The sequence below is a fragment of the Budorcas taxicolor genome, chromosome 7 (genome assembly GCF_023091745.1).
Source record: "Budorcas taxicolor isolate Tak-1 chromosome 7, Takin1.1, whole genome shotgun sequence".
In the NCBI taxonomy this organism is placed as follows: Eukaryota; Metazoa; Chordata; class Mammalia; order Artiodactyla; family Bovidae; genus Budorcas; species Budorcas taxicolor.
The window spans coordinates 18,205,120-18,223,948 of NC_068916.1; the positions used below are offsets into that span (position 1 = coordinate 18,205,120).

Genomic DNA, 18,829 nt, shown 5'->3' on the forward strand with positions numbered 1-18,829 from the left:
CCTTTCCCGACTTTTCAGTTCTCTTCCTTCTTTCCTCTCTGAGCCTCTTGGAGAGAGCAGATCGGGTTCCTGATAATAGCAGATACCTGGAAAGCACCTGGTAGTAATAGTAGTAGTAGTAATAATAATACTACATGCCACTTATCAGGCATGCTTTGCTCGTAAGCTCTTTTTGTTTGCCCCACAACCCTCTTTTACAGAAGAGGAAGCAGGCTCAGGGGTCTTGATAAGCTGCCCGAGCTTTAAAGCAGGGGTCCACGCGGCGTGGGCCGGGTCTGCCGGTTTTGGTCGGTGCTTGGTCAGTCCGTTCGTTCCGCGGTCACTGACTGCCATGGAGCTGCAGAAGCCGGGCTGCCTCCTCCTGGCCAGGCCCCTTCTCTCCCAGTGGTGATTCCCAGCCACTCACAGAGACTGTGGTGTTGGCGGGGGTGGCGGTGCCCAGGATCCCCTTCCATGTCTCTGTGTGGAGACTGAGCTCCCAAGAGGCCTGGTCACCTATTTGTGGTCACGTGGAAGTGGCACATCCTCCAAGCTCCCGGTGTCTGAAAAATGGGTTTTGGGTGAAGCATGCTGTTTAGCAGAGGCAGTTTGCAGTCAGAGTTGAGTAGCTGAACCGTCCTTGTTTGCAAAGCCTATGGGTGCAGCCTCTGTGTAGAGGGCAGCTGCCTCATGTGGTGGTGGTGATTGTGACACTCAGTCGTGTCCGACTCTTTGCGACCCCATGGGCTGTAGCCCCCCAGGCTCCTCTGTCCATGGGATTTCCCGGGCAAGGATACTGGAGTGGGGTGCCACTTCCTTCTCCAGGGGATCTTTCCGACCCAGGAAGCGAACCCATGTCTTCTGCATTGGCAGGTGGATGCTTTACTACTGAGCCACCCTGCATCACGTGAATTAGATGGTAGATGTCTGTTTGCCATTTGTTTAGTGATCAGGGAAAAACAGATAAGGTGAAGCAGCCAGTGAATTCCTTACAGGACTCCAGCCTCTGAAGTTATACTTTATTTGCTTAAAAAGTGTCTTAAATCAGAATATACACCCCGCACAGACCCACCGGGAATGTACCTGGTGGGCATCTCCACCTCCCAACTCATCAATGGTGGTCCCACCCGAGGGGCAGCCTTCTGGGTTGTGTCCCTTCCTTACCACTTTAAAGTGGTAGAAGTGAATTCACTTCTTATTTGCAGATTTTTCACTTTAAAAATTTATTAACTTTCTAACATGAAAGCTCAGACTCTTTCCTAAGCTTCGCCCCCTCACATCCCTGCCAAGCGAGGGGTTTGCATTTGGCCACAGTTTGCTGCTGTATCCCTGGGGCTGAAAGGATCCAGTAGGTGCTTTCTAAATGTTTGCCAAGAGAATGGATGGATTCTCCAAAGCTGTTGGCTTTGGCCAGGGTCTGCTGACTTTCTACTTAGGAAGAGAAGGGCAGGAGCAGCCCATCTTCCTTGACCCTTATGCCCCTTCTGGGAGCTACATTCAACTTGGTTAAGGTTGTTCAGCTCCAGGTTAGAGAGTAAGTCTAGAAGTTGGAAACTGTGAGGGTCACTGACTATATTGATGCTCTCCACCATCGGGATGGTTCTCTTTGAACTCTGGGCCACTTGCTCCAAGGAGAATGCTCAAGGTCATGCCAAAATCAGATAGGATCTTTTTTGTCATCCTTGCTTAAAACTTGGCCCAGTTTTGTAACTTCCCTGCTGGTCCAGGGGTTAAGAATTCACCTGCCAATACAGGGGACATGGGTTTGATCCTTGATTTGGAAACTAAGATCCCACATTGTTCTTATTGATTTGCTAAGTCTTGTCTGACTCTTTGCAACCCCATAGACTGTAGCCTGCCAGGCTCCTCTGTCTGGGGATTCTCCAGGCAAGAATACTGGAGTGGGATGCCAGTTCCTTCTCCCAGGGATCCTCCCAACCCAGGGATCGAACCCGTGTCTCTCACGACTCCTGCATTGCAGGCAAATTCTTTACTGCTGAACCACCAGGGAAGCTTAAGATACCACATGCCATCAGGCAATTAAGCACGCATGCAGCAACTAGAGAGGCCATGTGCCACAACTGGAGAGGCTCTCCGAGTGCGCAGCTGGAGAAAAGCCCTCATGCTGCAGTAAAGGCCCAGCTCAGCCAAAATAAGAAAAAAGAAATTTGGCCCCATTTACTTGGCTTCATATTTGGCCTGTGGCTTTGTGAACACCTTTTGCTTCTTCCTCCCCATCCCTGCATTTGTCTTTTTCATCAGAGGTGCTTTGCGTTTTTCTCCATACCCCCATCATTTCATTTATTCAGTGGAGACTCCCCTCTTCCTCAGGGTATTTCATTCCTGCCCCTTCCTCTTCTGATTAGAACTGGCTCCTCTCCAGACCACCTCATTAGCCATCACACTGGGACTTACTTTACTTTTCTCCTCAGGGATTCACCTAACACCCTGTGTTTTGGTTCATTTTCCTGTTTTACTGGAGTAATTTATCAAGAAGTTTCCCAAGAGACTAATTACTGAAGCAATTTCTGTCGAAAGGTGTGTAGGGAATAAAGTCTTAGCGTATCTAGAGTGGCCTGTTCTGGCCCCACGCTTGAGCGGTAGTTGAGCTGGGTATAATGTTCCAGTTGGAGAGTGACTATCATTCAGAGCTTTGAATGTGTTGCTTTGTCATCTTCTGGGGAATCTGATGCTCCTGGTTTCTCATTCTGTTGCAGGTGATGTGTTTTTTAGTGTTTTTGTTTTTTCTCTAGAAGGACTTAAGATGGTTTTTATGACCTTTCTGGGGACTTTTTTGGTTTGTTTATTCATCATATTGAATCGTTTTTGGTTCATTTGTTCATAATGTTGGACATTTGGTGCCCTTCATTTTAGCTCTGGAAGGTTCTCTCCTATTTCTCTGACAATTTCTTTCCATCTGTTTAATTTCTGTTTTCTCTTTCTAGAATGCTTGTTATGTAAATTCTCTATGTTTAAGTTTTCTCATCTGTAAAATGGGAACAAGTGCATTTGGCTCACAGTGTTGTTGGGAGTTGATGGTATAAGATTCTGGGAATACTGCCTGGCACACAATAGGTGCTTTATGAATATTAGCTGCTGTTTTTGCACCTCTTACCTTTCTTAAAAAAATTTTTTTTTAATCCCTACATTCTGGGAGATTCTGTTGACTTTATTTTCTGGTCTTTCTGTTGAATTAAACCACTGTAAATACTGTATTTGTAATGCCTAAGAGCCCTTTCTTACTCTCTAGTTTTCATTTTTGAAAATATCTTGTTTTCATTTGTCAAGCTTGTCTTCCCTCTGAGGACATTGACTTTGGTTTTTTTTCTTTCCTTCTCCCAAGTTCTCTGGGAGAAGCTAAGGTGGCCTTGAGGGAGCACAGGACAGCCTGGATCCTGAGCTGCGGGATGCCAGGCAGTGCAGGTTTCAGAGGGAATGAGAAAGTGGTGTGGTATGGGCTGCATGTGGCGTGCCCCGTCAGCACCCACGGAGGGTGACCGCAGAGCAGGAGGCCTGTTGGAATAGGGATTGGGGCTGAGGTCACCCCCACAGAGTTCCCTGCCTGTGGTCCCCTCAGCAGAGCTGCTCCTGACTTCCGGGTGGGCTGACTGTCCCACTGAAGGTGACTTGCTCCCTCCTGGGGACCAGAGGCATGCCCTTGGCCTCTGTCACCATCTGGGCACCCAACACCTCAGACGTGGATAATGAATGAATGCAGCATTTGGTGGCAGTAATGACTCACATTCATGCCCTGAGGTCAGGTGACAGCGCTGCTGGTGCTCAGCTAAGGAGCTGGCCACTGGTGCCACCAGGAGGCTCTGCTGCGGTGGGTCCTATGGCCGGGTCGTGACTGCCCCCTCGCCCCTGGCAGGAAGTCAGGCCAGCCGAGCAAGCCTCATACCCCATGTGCCGGCCACGTGCAAGATGCTGGCCTGTCATTATGTTCCAGCCATGTGTGGCCCACTTAAGAGTTACAGTCCACACACGTGTGTAAAGGTGTTAACAGGTGGCAGGGTTTTTTCCTGCCTCTTGGTCGCCACGGGAGAAGGTAGGGTGGAGGACATGAGGGGTTGACCTGTACTGTCCTGTTTTTCCTACAAGCAGGAGAACAGTGTTTTCCCATTACTCGCGTAGTGACAGCATGCACGTCAAAACATTGACAGTGCATCCTGGAGAGTGAGACTGTGCGAGAGCGTTTTACCTCTGTTCTGTGTTCTTCCTGGGTTCTCTCTCTCTCTCCACGCCCCCGTCCCTGGGGATGCTGTGGTCCGTGGGGATGCTGTGGTTAGGTGCTGCAGTGGAACCCAGGCAGCAAGCCCCATCTTAGACTGGGTTACCTCCATCTGGTGTCTATGTCCCTGGCCCCTAGCAGGGCCCCAAGTCACGTGCTCACGTGGGTGATGGCAGGAGGTGGGCACAGCAGAAAATACTGCCCTCCAGGGAGACCAGGGCTCCCCAGGCCTGGCATCTCGCCCAAGCCTCACTTGCTGCTCTCAGTCAGTTGAACCCATGTGCCCAGTGGCCAGTGCCGGCTACTCTGCCTTAGCTGGCCTCCGGCCCCTTCCCACACACTCTCCCACCCCAGGGTGGCGGGGGTACTCTTTCTCCTGTTCTGCTTCTTCTCTCCCCTGGGACCCCTCTGATGTGGACCAGGCCTGGGATCTCCGCTCCTGGGGAGCCGGCCTCCTGCAGAGCCCACTGAGCCCAGAGAGGAGGCAGAATGCATGTGCTTCCTGCTGCCGGGAGCTGATGGCACATCATCTGTTTCTTTTCAGTGTGCAAGGAGCCCCCCTACAAGGTGGAGGAGTCGGGGTATGCTGGCTTCATCATGCCCATCGAGGTGTACTTCAAGAACAAGGTAGGGTCCTGGGGAGTGGTGAGGAGGCCACACAACTCACACGAGGTGAGGGGGCCAGCAGTGCCTGCGCGGCAGGGTGGATGCTGACACATGTAACGGAGACTCCATGTCAGGCCCGCGGGTGGAGTGTCGCAGCCATCTCTCCATGGCGGTCAGCTGGGGAGCTGGCAAGTTGGGGAGCAGCAAGCCGTGGCCCCGTCAGTCATGCTAGAAGTGGCAGGGTCCCTGGCTCAGCTGTCACCTGCTGGGGTGGGGCCAGAGTCCTTGGACGGTCACCGTGGGAGGAGAGGGGAAGATCTGGAAGGTACCTGGACGTTCAGCCTAGGCTGTTGGTTGGAGGCCTTCTTGCATGTTCTGAACCGGAACCACTGACGGCCTTGTGGGAGAGAGCTTTTAGAGTTGTTGAATGAGAAAAGCAAGTTGTGTGTATGGTATTTATAGAAAAAAGGGATCATATGTATGAAAGATGGTAAAGGTAATCTGGGTGGTAGGATCACAGGAGGGTGTTCTCTCTGTAGTATTCTCTATGTGCTTACAGTGGAAAAAAATAGAAATCGTCTCAGAGTGTTCAGGCTGTGATAACACAATACCACAGACAGGGCGGCTCAGAAACAGCAGAAGTTGTTTGCTTAGCGTTCCGGCGGCTGGAGGTCCTGGACTGGGCACCGGCATGGTCAGGGAAGGGCCGCGCTCCAGGTCACGTACTCTTCTTGCTGTGCCCTCTGTGGGGAAGCACGAGCAGTCTGTGGAAGGACCATCCCCCTCTGAGGGCTCCATCCTCGTGACCCAAGCCCCTCCCAGCACCATCACGTGGCGGGTGGGAGGCAGCCTAGAAACTGGGGACACAGTTCAGACCAGAGCTTTTTTTTGAAGCCCAGTACCCAGCATTTAACCATTGTCTGCCTGGCAGCAAGCCTCTGTTGCTTCTCACAGGTGTGGCCAGCTGGCACTTTACCTGACTCTGAATGCTTGCTGGCTGGGTGCTTCTCCATGCATGCAGCTGGCCTGGCTGTGGGCAGCTCTGCCATCTCTCAAGGGGGACGACATCCTGGGGGGCCCATGGGTGCCACCACTCACTTGACAAGCCGCTTCTTCTGAGAATCCCTGGTGTCAGGGGTGGAGCTTGAGGGCACCGAGGAACATTTCAGTGGGTGTGGGATTTGATGGTGGGGCTGCAGGTCACCCTGATTTTCTGGGCGTCAAGGTGACTGGCCAATGATGAGAGGAGAGCCCAACCTGTCTGCACAGGCACAGGAGGGGCACTGTGCCCCTGGGGGCATTGGCACCCTGTCGCCTAGGGAGCCAGACCCCGGGAGGCCTCCTGCTGCTTGGGGAGTGTGGAGGAGGGCCAGGGCTGGGGTGAGTCCCTGGCAGGTATGTGTCCAGCCTTCCTGCCCCACGGGGAGGCTGTGCAAATGGAATGCTGATTGGAGCCCCTCTGGGTGGCTGGGGAGATAGGGCAAGTGCATCTGGAGAAAGCGATGTGCATGGACACCTCCGTGTCTGCAGCGCTGGGCACTGGGGCTGGTGTGGAGCTATGAGCCCGTCCTCGAGATGACTGCTGCGTGCTCTCCTGTGCCCTGTGTCCCGTTTCTAGAATCCTCTGTTCCCAGTGGCAGCTTTGCCCTCAGGGCTGTAGTGGTCAGCCCTGCACTGTGAGACTACCTGGGCAGGGACTGGGGTGCGGGTCACAGGTCCCATTGGGTGCACCTCATGTTCTGCTGGGTGATGCTTATTACTGAGTACTTGGCCAGGCCCTAGAGGGTGGTCACATCCCCAGTCTGCGTGCGGGAGTGCCTAGACACCCAGTCACACAGGCTGGGCTCACCTCAATCATGGGGGCTTACTTGGACCCGCAGAGCTTGTGTTCGCGTATGTGTACCCAAAACGGACGTGACCCAGGATGATGGCTGTCCGTGAATTCTGCTGTTTGCTTGCTTCTTCAAGTGTTGTGTAAATGTGGGTCCCTTTGGAGGTTGGTAAAGCTCAGACAGGTGTGAAAAAGCAAGGGCGGGTTTACGGCAGAAGCAGCTGCTACAGATGTGGGATGTGTGTGATGCAGGGCCATCTGGGGAGGACTTGCTAGTTGCTTCTCCCCCGCCCCCGCCTCCGCCCCACTGCCCCACCCCACCCATGCAGGCAAGAGCTGCCGTCGAAGTTTAGCCCTCCTCACCGTTCAGTCATCAGTTAGGTGAGCTGATCATTGCTGTGCTAAGCAATGAGGAGCAGCTGTGGACAAGCCACTTCTCTGGACCCGTTTCTCTGTCTACGAGATAGATTTCAGTCGTGTCTGCTTCTCAGGCTGTTGGGAAGATTAGGAGAGATGGAAGGGAGGGCACGTGGTCTGGTCCCAGCATGGAGTGAGCGCTTCATCGTTGATGTCACTGGAGGGTCAGCCTGGGCACGCAGAGTGAATGGAGCAGGCAGTCTCTGAGGCCTTAGGCCCCAGAGATGAAGGAAGGTGACCGGTGGCCTCTCCGAGCGGTGGGGTGGATGTGCACCCAGAACAGGAAGGGCTGTCTCTCAGACGCAGGACATTTTCTTGTGTAAGCCTGAGGCGTTCTGGCTGCATCTGCCCCTGGCCATGGCACCTGCTGTGGAATGGTGGAATTCTGGGTTCTGTGCTGTTTGGCCCTAGCACTTATCTGAGGCCACATTCTGTTTGACCTGTTGGCAGGATGTTCTTATACAGATAAACCACTCCTTTCCCCAAAGCCCGGGTGGAAAAAAGAGGGGTGGGGTTGGGTTCTTCTGACTTAAAAGTTCTTCTGGGCGTCGCTGAGCTGTTTCTATTCACTTGCTTTTAATGCCAAATGCAGCATCCTTCCCAGCACCTCTCCTCTGGCTTTGGTTCTCCAGATCCAGTCCAGGTGTCCAGGAGCTTAGCTGTCTCTGCCAGCAGCCATCAAATTAGCGCAGACCCACAGGTCAGGGCTCAGCCCCGTAGTGTACCCTGTGACTGGTGCCTTCTGTGCTTCTGATGGACCAGCTGTAAATCAGGGTTTCCCACAGCCCCCTCAGACTCTGGGGTTTGGTGAAACAGCTCACAGAATTCTGATCGACATTTTACTTCCTGTTTTGGGTTTAGTATGTGGGATGCAGGTCAGAAGCAGCCAGCTGGGAGAGAGGCGGGGCCTGGTGTGGGTAGGGGAGGAACTTCCAGGTCCTTCCCCGCCACCACACCTGCACCTGCGTACTCGGCTGCTCTCCCTGAGGGCTCTGAACCCCATGTTTAGGGGTTTTATGGAAGCTTTGTTAACAAGGCATGAGTCAGTCACTGGCCATTGCCGACTAACTTGTTCTCCACCCTCCCCCGCCCTGGAGCTTGGAGGTCGGGACAGGGGATGAGCTTCTCATCAAGACTTGGTCTTTCTGGGGACCAGCCCCATCCTAAGCCACCTAGGGGCCCACCTGGAGCTACCTCGTTAGAGCATAGGACGCTTCTGTCACCCCATCACTCAGGAGATTCCAAGATCAGGTAAAGAATCTGCCTGAAATGCGGGAAACCTGGGTTCGATCCCTGGGTGGGGAAGATCCCCTGGAGAAGGGAAAGGCTACCCACTGGTATTCTGGCCTAGAGAATTCCATGGTCTGTATAGTCCATGGGGTCGCAAAGAATCAGACACAACTGAGCAATTTCCAAGATCAGGAACTGGGGTCAAAGGCCAAATGTTTTCCTATGATACGATAGTTGTAAAATAAAATTTTTACTGAGGTGAAATTCACATCCTGTGCAGTTAAGCATTTTAAAGTGTATAATTCAGCAGCATGTAGTGCATTTGTAATGTTATGCAGCCTCTCTAATGTCAAATGTTTTGTCTCCCCATCCCCACTCTCATCTCCTGGCAGCCTCTGATCTGCTTTGTGTCTGTGGATTTGCCTGTTGTGGACATTTCATACAAAAGGAATCACAACATGCAGCCTTTTGTGTGTGGCTCCTTGCACTGAGCTTCATGTTCTCCGGGTTCACCAAGTTGTGCTGTGTGTCAGTGCTTCATTGCTTTTCATGGCTGAATAATATTCCATTGTTTAGACCCGACTAACCCCCCACCCCCCGCCACGCATATTCAGTCAATTCTCCTTCCTCAAAAAAGCTACATAAAGTTACCAGGAACACTGAGTTAGTGAAAACTGAACCTTTGCTGCAAGGGGCCTAGAGGTTAAGTTCCTGTGAGCCTCTGGTCGCAGTTTTGTCAGCAGAGGGACACATAGCCTTGTTTTCTGGGCACTTCTGTTTGAAGGCTCCTTATTCATTGTACACTGTTGATTGTTCACAGTGGACTCACAGCAGCATCATTCATGCTGGCACTAAGCTTGTCTGGCAGGCATATATCCTCTGGAAGACACCGCACAGCTAGCTCTCTTGAGATTGGGAACCCTGGACAGTACTTTAGCACTGTGCCTGGGGCCATTTCAGATAGCAGGGGTACAGAAATGAGGGAAAGATGGCACTGGTTCACCGAGAGAAGGACACTCATTTGGTATGAGAAGTGCATCGGAAGGCAAAGTGTGGCTTGTTCAACAGTGGCTGGGGATGACACATTTTGAGTTAATTTTTGTGTGTGGGATGAGTTAGGGTCTAACTTCATTCTTTTCCATATGCTCTTTCAGTTGTCTGAGCACCGTTTGTTAAAGAGACTGTTCTCCCCCCCACCGAGGAGTGACTATAGCATCATTGTCAAAAATCAGTTGGTTGCATATGGTTAGCTTTCTCTCTGGACTCAGTTCTGTTCCATTGGTCTTTATGTTTGTCCTCAGACCAGGGCTTCCCTGGTGGCTCAGCTGGTAAAGAGTCCGCCTGCAGTGCAGGAGACCTGGGTCTGATCCCTGGGTTGGGGAGACCCCCTGGAGAAGGGAAAGGCTGCCCACTCCAGTATTCTGGCCTGGAGAATTCCTTGGACTGTATAGTCCATGGGGCCTCAAAGAGTTGGACATGACTGACTTTCACTTTCACTTTTATACTAGTACCATACTCTTTTGATTACTGTAGTTATGTAAGAAGTTTTGAAATCGGAATGTGTGGGTCTTCCAACTTTGCTGGGGTTTTTGTTTGTTTTTTAATATGGTTTTGGTTGTTGTGGGCCTCTTGGCATTATGTATGGATCTGACATTGGACTTTTCCATTTTTGCAGAAGAGGCCACTGAAATTTTGACAGGGATCGCATTGAATCTGTAAACACTTTGGAGACGTTGCCATCTTAACAATATTAAAGTCTTCCAGTCCAAGGATAAGGGATGTCTTTTCATTTACAGGTCTTCTTTAATTTCTTTTCCAAAATGTTTTGTAGTTTTCATGTACAAGTATTTTACTTTCTTGGTTACATTTTTTCCTAGATATTTTAGTCTGCTGTGTGCCATTATAAAATGGAATTGTTTCCTTAATTTCCTTCTGGGATGTTCATTGCTGGTATATAGAAACATAGCTGATTTGTGTGTATGTTGATCTGGCCCTCTGCAACTTCACTGAATCTGTTTATTATCTTTAGCAATTTTTCGTGGCTTCTTTGGGATATTTTGCATAAAGGATATCATTTGCAAACGGAGGTAGTTTAACTTTTTTCCTGTCAGTTTGGATCTGTTCAGTCACTAAGTCTTGCCCAACTCTTTGTGACCCCCCGGGACTGCAGCATGCCAGGCTTCCCTGTCTTTCACTATCTCTGAGTTTGCTCAGATTCATGTCATTGAGTCAGTGATAACTGTTTAACCATCTCATCTTCTGTGGCCACTTTTGCCTTCAGTCTTTCCCAGCATCAGGGTCTTTTCCTGTGTGTCTCTCTTCCCATCTGGTGGCCAAAGTATTGGAGCTTTAGCTTTAGTGTCAGTCCTTCCAATGAATATTCAGGGTTGATTTCTTTTAGGATTGACTGGTTTGATCTCCTTGCTTTCCAAGGGACTCTCAGGAGTCTTCTTCAGCACCACCATTTGAAAACATCAATTCTTTGGCACTCAGCCTTCTTTATGGTCCAACTTTCACATCCATACATGACTGCTGGAAAACCCATAGCTTTGACTATGGGAACTTTTGTCAGCAAAGTGATGTCTCTGCTTTTTAATGTGCTGTCTAGGTTTGTCATAGCTTTCCTTCCAAGGAGCAAGGATCTTTTAATTTCATGGCTACAGTCACTATCTGCAGTGATTTTGGAGTTCAAGGAAAGAAAATCTGTCACTGTTTTCAGTTTTCCCTCTTATATTTGCCATGAAGTGATGGGACTGGATGCCAGGATTTTAGTGTTTTGAATGTTGAGTTTTAAGCCAGCTTTTTCATTCTCCTCTTCACTCTCATCAGGAGGCTCCTTAGTTCATCTTTGCTTTCTGGCGTTACAGGATACCTTTTAGTATTTGAACACCTTTTTTCTTTTTCTTGCCTCATTGCTCTGGCCAGGACTTCTGTACACTGTTGAATAGTAATGTCAAACATGGTCTTTCTTATTTTTTTCCTGACTTAGAGGGAAACTATTCAGTCTTTTTTTTAATCAAGTATTATGTTAGCAGTGGATTTTTCATAAATGCCCTTTATCAGATTAAGAAAGTCCCTTTTTATTCCCAGTTTACTGAGTGTTTTCATGAAAGGGTATAACATTTTTTAAGCGCTTTTTCCTACCTCTGTTGAGATAATCATGTGAATTTTCCCTCTTTATTTTAGTACAGTAGTGTATTACATTGAGTATCATTCCTGGGATAAATTTCCACTTAATTATATGTGTAATTTTTTCAATGTGCTGTTGCATTTGGTGTGCTGTTATTTTGACAATTTTATAGTCGCAAGGAATATTGATCTGTAGTTTTCTTGCGGTATTTTTGTCTGGTTTTGGTGTGAGGGTAGTACTGGCTTCACAGAATGTGTTAGGGAGTATTCCTTCCTCTTCTGCTTTTGGAAGAGTTTGAGTATAATTGGTTTTAATTCTTTGAATGTTTGGTAGTGTTTAACAGTGAAACCATCTGGTTCTGGACTTTTCCCTTATGACTTATGGCATTGAGCATATTTTCATATGCTTATTTGCCTTTAACTTCTTTGAGGAGGTGTCTGTTCAAAGTGTCTGACCATTTTCTAAAATTTGGGATGTCTCCTTCCTTATTATTGAGTTTGTTAGAGTTCTCTATGTTTCTGGATATCACTCCTTTGTCAAACTTTGATTTTACAGATATTTTCTTGGTCTATGGCATGTCTTCTCAATCACTTAATCTCTTCAGTTCAGTTCAGTCACTCAGTCGTGTCTGACTGTTTGCGACCCTATGAATCGCAGCACGCCAGGCCTCCCTGTCCATCACCAACTCCTGGAGTTCACTCAGACTCATGTCCATCTAGTCAGTGATGCCATCCAGCCATCTCATCCTCTGTCATCCCCTTCTCCTCCTGGCCCCAATCTCTCCCAGCATCAGAGTCTTTTCCAATGAGTCAACTCTTCGCATGAGGTGGCCCAAAGTACTGGAGTTTCAGCTTTAGCATCATTCCTTCCAAAGAACACCCAGGGCTGATCTCCTTCAGAATGGACTGGTTGGATCTCATTGCAGTCCAAGGGACTCTCAAGAGTCTTCTCCAACACCACAGATCAAAAGCATCAATTCTTTGGTGCTCAGCTTTCTTCACAGTCCAACTCTCACATCCATACATGACTACTGGAAAAACCATAGCCTTGACTAGACGGACCTTAGTTGGCAAAGTAATGTCTCTGCTTTTGAATATGCTATCTAGGTTGGTCATAACTTTTCTTCCAAGGAGTAAGCGTCTTTTAATTTCATGGCTGCAATCACTATCTGCAGTGATTTTGGAGCCCAAAAAAATAAAGTCTGACACTTTCCACTGTTTCCGCATCTATTTGCCATGAAGTGATGGGACAAGATGCCATGATCTTCATTTTCTGAATGTTGAGCTTTAAGCCAGCTTTTTCACTCTCCTCTTTCACTTTCATCAAGAGGCTTTTAGTTCCTCTTCACTTTCTGCCATAAGGGTGGTGTCATCTGCATATCTGAGGTTATTGATATTTCTCCCAGCAATCTTGATTCCAGCTTGTGCTTCTTCCAGCCCAGCGTGTCTCATGATGTACTCTGCATATAAGTTAAATAAGCAGGGTGACAATATACAGCCTTGACGTACTCCTTTTCCTATTTGGAACCAGTCTGTTGTTCCATGTCCAGTTCTAACTGTTGCTTCCTGACCTGCATATAGGTTTCTTAAGAGGCAGGTCCGGTGGTCTGGTATTCCCATCTCTTTCAGAATTTCCACAGTTTATTGTGATCCACACAGTCAAAGGCTTTGGCATAGTCAGTAAAGCAGAAATAGATAGAAGCTGTTGATTTGGCCGTAGTTTGGCTTGAGTTTGTTGTTTGTAATATAATGTTTATCTGTAGCATGCTGCTGCTGCTTAGTCACTCAGTTGTGTCTGACTCTCTGTGACCCCAGGGACTGTACCCCGCCAGGCTCCTCTGTCCATGGAGATTCTCCAGAGAAGAATACTGGAGTGTGTTGCCTTGCCCTCCTCCAGGGGATCTTCCCAACGCAGGGATTGAACCCAGGTCTCCTGCATTGCAGGTGGATTCTTTACCATCTGAGCCACCAGAGAAGCCCAAGAATACTGGAGTGAGTAGCCTATCACTTCTCCAGGAGATCTTCCCAACCCAAGAATCAAACCGGTGTCTCCCACATTGCAGGTGGATTCTTTACCAAGCTGAGCTTCCAGGGAAGTCCATCTGTAACATAATATTTATCACTGAAGCCATTTTAAAGTGTAATTCAGTGTCATTAAGAATGTGCATGATGTGAAGTAAGCCAGACAGAAAAGGACAAATACTATGTTTTTCCGCTTGTGTAAAGTTTCTAGAATAGGCGAATTCACAGAGACAGAAAGCAGAATAGTGGTTACTAGGGACTTGGGGAATTATTATTATTATTTAATTTTGTATTGGAGAATAGCCGATTAACATTTGTTGTGATAGTTTCAGGTGAATAGCAAAGTGACTCAGGCATACATATACATGTATTCATTCTCCCCCAAACTCCCTTCCCATCCAGGCTGCCATATAACATTGACCAGAGTTCCATGTGCTATATAGGAGATCCTTGTTGGTTATCTATTTTATTTTTTTTTCAAGTTTATTAAACAAATTAAAAAAATTTTATAAAATGTTAAACTTTCATCAGCTTCAAGGTTTATGTTACTCCCAAATTTTGTATATAACTGAACTTTCAAATCTGCTAACACCCATTGAATTGATTCCACTCTGGATTCTAAGGCATCAGTTTCTTCTTGCAAATTTTTCTTGGGTTCTTCTAACATTTCTTGTGTTTCTTCTTGAGAATGACTAATGAAAACATCGCCAATCTGATAAGGTATCATTAAGCTGTCGTCATCTGCAAGCATGATGTCCTCACAGGCATCTTCTAAATGTTGGAGTTGTTTCTTTTTTGCTTCTGTTTATTCCTTCAGCTCTGTGATTCTACTTGTATTCTGTGCAAATTTGTTTATCTTTTGTTGATCCTCAAAAGTGACATTGACATCTTCTGCAGCCGCCTTCTTCATGGTGGCCCTCCATCTTGGGACTGTGCTGGTTATCCATTTTAAATATAGCAGTGTGTACATGTCCATTCCAAACTCCCTCACTATCCCTCCCCTCCCCCACAACCATAAGTTCCTTCTCTAAGTCTGTGAGTCTCTGTTTGTACATTCATTTTTATTGTCTCTTTTTAGATTCCACGTATAAGACATGTCATATGCTATTTCTTTCTCTATCTGACTTACTTCATTTAGCATGCCACTCTCTAGGTCCATTCATGTTGCTGCAAATGGTATTATTTCATTCTTTTTTATGGCTGAGTAATATTCCATTGCAGATAGGTACCACATTTTCTTTATCCAGGGAATTATTTTTTAATGGGTACACAGTTTTTGTCTGAGATGATGAGAACTCTCTGGAAATGGATAGTGATGATGGTTGCACAGCATCATGAATATACTGCACGCCACCAAATTGCACACCTGAAAATGTTTAAAATGTTAAGGTTTATGTATATTTTACCACAATAAAAAATTCATCCAAAAAAAAAAGAAAGCATGATGATTCGTAGCCACTATGGCTGTTTCCACAGCTTTCTAATCATCCTGAATAAAACTGCCAATTAAATAATAACTTCTACCCCCAGCCCCTGGTTACCTGTGTTCTACTTTCTGTGCCTGTGAATGTGCCTATCATAGGCACCTCATGTAAGTGGAATTGTAACAATACGTGTCCTTCATGTTTGGCTTACTTCATGGTTCATCCACTCTGTGGTGTGTGTCTGTGTTTCATTCCTTTTTAGTCCTGAACAATATGCCATTGTATGGACGGAGCACATTTTGCATATCCACTCCTCTATCTTGGACATTTGGGTTGCTTCCATGTTTTAGCTACTGAGAATAACGTTGTTGTGAACACAAGTATACAAATATCTCTTTGATACCCTGCTTTCAATTCTTTTTTAAAGTTTTAATTTAGCTTTTTAATTGAAGTATAATTGATTTACCGTGTTGTGGGCTTTCGGTTCTTTTGGGTACACACCCAGAAGTGGAATTGCTGGATTATGTAGTAAATCTATTTTAATTTTTTGAGGAACCACCATGCTGTTTTCCATAGCAACTGCACCATTTTACATTTTATCAACAGTACACAAGGGTTCCAGTTTCTCCACATCCTTGTCAACACTTGTTGCTTTCTCTCTTTTTCTGATAGTATCCCTAATAAAGAGTGTGAGGTGGTATCTCATTGTGGGTTTGTTTTTTTTTTTTCATTGTGGGTTTTTGTTACTGAGCATGCCATGCAGCTTGTAGGATCTTAGTTCCCTGACCAGGGATCAAACCTGGACCCTCTGCAGTGAAAGCACTGAGGCCTAGCCACTGGACTGCCAGGCAGTTCCCTCATTGTGGTTCTGACGTGCTTTCTCTGATGATTGGTGATGTTGAGCATCTTTCCATCTGCTTATTGGGCATCTGTATATCTTCTTTGGAAAAATATCTATTTGAGCTGTTTGCCTGTTTTTGAATTGGAGTGGGTTTTTTTTTTCCTGGCTGCCCCACATGGCGTGTGGGATCTTAGTTCCCTGACGAGGGATTGAACTTGTGCCTCCTGCATTGGGAGTGTGAAGTCTTAACCACTGGACCATCAGAGAAGTCCTTGTTTGTTTTGTTGTTGTTGTTGACTTTTAGGCATTCTCCGTTTATCTAGGGTAGTAATCCATTATCGTATGTATGATTTGTAAGTATTTTTTTCCATTCTGTGGATTACCTTTTCACTCTGTGGGTGGTGTACTTTGCATAAAAAGGTTTTAATTTTCATGAAGTCCAGTTTGTCTATTTTTCCTGTTTTTGCCTGTACCTTTGGTGTCATATCCAAGGTATCATTTGTTATTGGTCAGTCGCTCAGTTGTGTCCTACTCTTTGTGACCCCATGGACTGTAGCACTCAAGGCTTCCCTGTCCTTCACCGTCTCCTGGAGCTTGCTCAAACCCATGTCCATTGAGTCAATGGTGCCATACAACCATCTCATCCTCTGTCCTCCCCTTCTCCTCCTGCCTTCAGTCTTTCCCAGCATCAGGGTCTTTTCTGATGAGTCAGTTCTTCCCATCAGGTGGCCAAAGTATTGGAGCTTCAGCTTCAGCATCAGTCCTTCCAATGAATATTCAGGATTGATTTCCTTTAGGATTGACTGGTTGGATCTCTTTGCAGTCCAAGGGACTCTCAAGAGTCTTCTCTAACACCACAGTTCAAAAGCATCAATTCTTTAGTGCTCAGCCTTCTTTATGGTCCAACTTTCACGTCCATATGTGACTACTGGAAAAACCATAGTGATTTCTTTCGAACCATATGGAAGGAAATCATATCAAATCCAATATTGTGAAACTTTTGCCCTGTGTTTTTGTCTAAGAATTCTATAGCTTTGCCTGTTACATTTAGATATTTGGTCCATTTTGAGTTAATTTTTGGATATGGTTTTAGGTAAAGGTTGAACTTCATTTTTTTTTTTTAATGGGAGCATAATTACAATGTTGTGTTCATTTCTGCCATATACCAGTGGGAATTAGCCATAAAGATACCCATACCCCCTCCCTCTCGAGTCTCCATCCCACCCCACTGAACTTCATTCTTTTGAATGTGGATATCCAGTTTTCCCAGCACCATTCATTGAGAAGACTTGTCCTTTTCCTATTGAATAGTCTTGATGCCCTTGTTGAAAATCATTTGACCACATATATGAGAGTTTATTTCTGGGCTTTCTGGTCTATTCCATTGGTCTGTATATCTGTCTTTATGCCCAGCACTACACTGTTTCAATTACCATAGCTTTGTAATATTTTTCTAAAAAAAATTTTAATTGAAGTGTAGCTAAAGGACAATGTTATATAAGTTACAAGTGTACAGCATAATGACTCACAGTTTTTACAGGTTACACTGCATTCGCAGCTATTATAAAATGTTGGCTGTATTCCCTGTTTTGTGTCATCTCTCTTCGTAGCAGTGGTGTACACCTCTTTAACTCCCATCCCTATCTTGCCCTTCCTCTCTTCACTCTCCCCACTGGTAACCACTAGTTTGTTCTCTGTATCTCTGAGTCTGTTGCCTTTTTGTTGTGTTCACAGGTTTATTTTTCAGATTCCACATATGAGTGAGATCATACAGTGTTTCTTTCTCTGTCTGACTTATTTCACTTAGCATAATGTCCCCCAAGTCCACCTGTACTGTTGCAGATGGCAAAGTTTTGTTCATTTGAATGGTTGAATAGCAGTCCCTGGTGTGTATCTGTTTGTATGTGTGTAAGTATGTGTGTCTGAGTATGCATCTGTATACGCCACATCGTCTGGACCCATCCATTTGTTAATGGTTACTTCCACATCTTGGCAATTGAAAATAGTGCTGCTGTGAACATTGGGGTGCATGTATCTTTTTGAATTAGTTTTTTTTTTTTTTAATATATATCCAGGAGTGGAATTGCTGGGTCATATAGTAGTTCTGTTTTTAGTTTTTTGAGAAATTGCCATACTCTTTTCCACAGTGGTTGTGCCAATTTACAGTCCCACCAACAGTGTACAAGGCATCCCTTTTATCCACATAGTCACCAGCGTTCATTATTTGTGTTCTTTTTGATGATATCCATCCTGACAGGTGTGAGGTGCTATCTCATTGCAGGGCTGTGTTTTTTTGGCTGGGCTGGGTCTCTGTTGCGGCACGCAGGCTTTCTCTAGTTTTGGTATGCAGGCTTCTCTAGTTGCAGCGTGAGGGTTTCTCTAGTTGTGACATGTGAGCCTAGGTGCTCCATGACAGGTGGGATCTTAGTTTCCCAACCAGAGATCTAACCTGTGTCCCTGCATTGGAAGGTGGAGTCTTAACCACTGGACCACCAGGAAAGCCCCTCATTGTGGTTTTAATTTGCATTTTTCTAATGATTAATGTGCTGAGCATCTTTGCTTGTGCCTGTTGGCTATCTGCAGGTCCCCTTTGGAAAAATGTCTGTTCAGGTCTTCTGTCCATTTTATAGTTGAGTTACTTGTTTTTCTGATGTTGAGTTGTGAGAGCTGTTTATATGTTTTGGATATTAACTCCTCACACATATCATTTACAGATATTTTCTCTCATTCAGTGGGTTGTCTTTCCATTTTGTTCATGGTTTCCTTTGCTGTGCAAAGCTTTTAAGTTTAATTAGGTTCCATTTGTTTATTTTTGCTCTTATTTCCTTTGTTTTAGGAGTCAAATCAAAAAAACATTGCTGCAATTTATGTCGAAGAGTGTTCTGCTTGTGTTTTCCTCTAGGACTTTTATGGCTTATGGTCTGACATTTAGGTCTTTAATCCATTTTGAATTTATTTTTGTATGTGGTGTTAGAGAGTGTTCTAATTTCATTCTTTGACATGTAGCTGTCCAATTTTCCCAGCATCACTTCATTGAAGAGACTGATTTCTCTCCATTGTATATTCTTGCCTCCTTTGTGGTAGATTTATTTACCGTAAATGTGTGGGCTTATTTCTGG

General features: G+C 46.2%; 1 protein-coding gene across 2 annotated transcripts in view; it reads left to right on the forward strand.

Moving 5' to 3' along the window:
- MLLT1 (MLLT1 super elongation complex subunit) overlaps positions 1–18,829 on the forward strand; it is a 68,010-nt gene that overhangs the window by 10,527 nt on the left and 38,654 nt on the right. For both annotated transcript variants that reach the window (XM_052643299.1, XM_052643298.1), the window contains exon 3: positions 4,755–4,837. In XM_052643299.1, the coding sequence (XP_052499259.1) occupies positions 4,755–4,837 (83 nt within the window). The remainder of the gene's footprint in view (positions 1–4,754; positions 4,838–18,829) is intronic.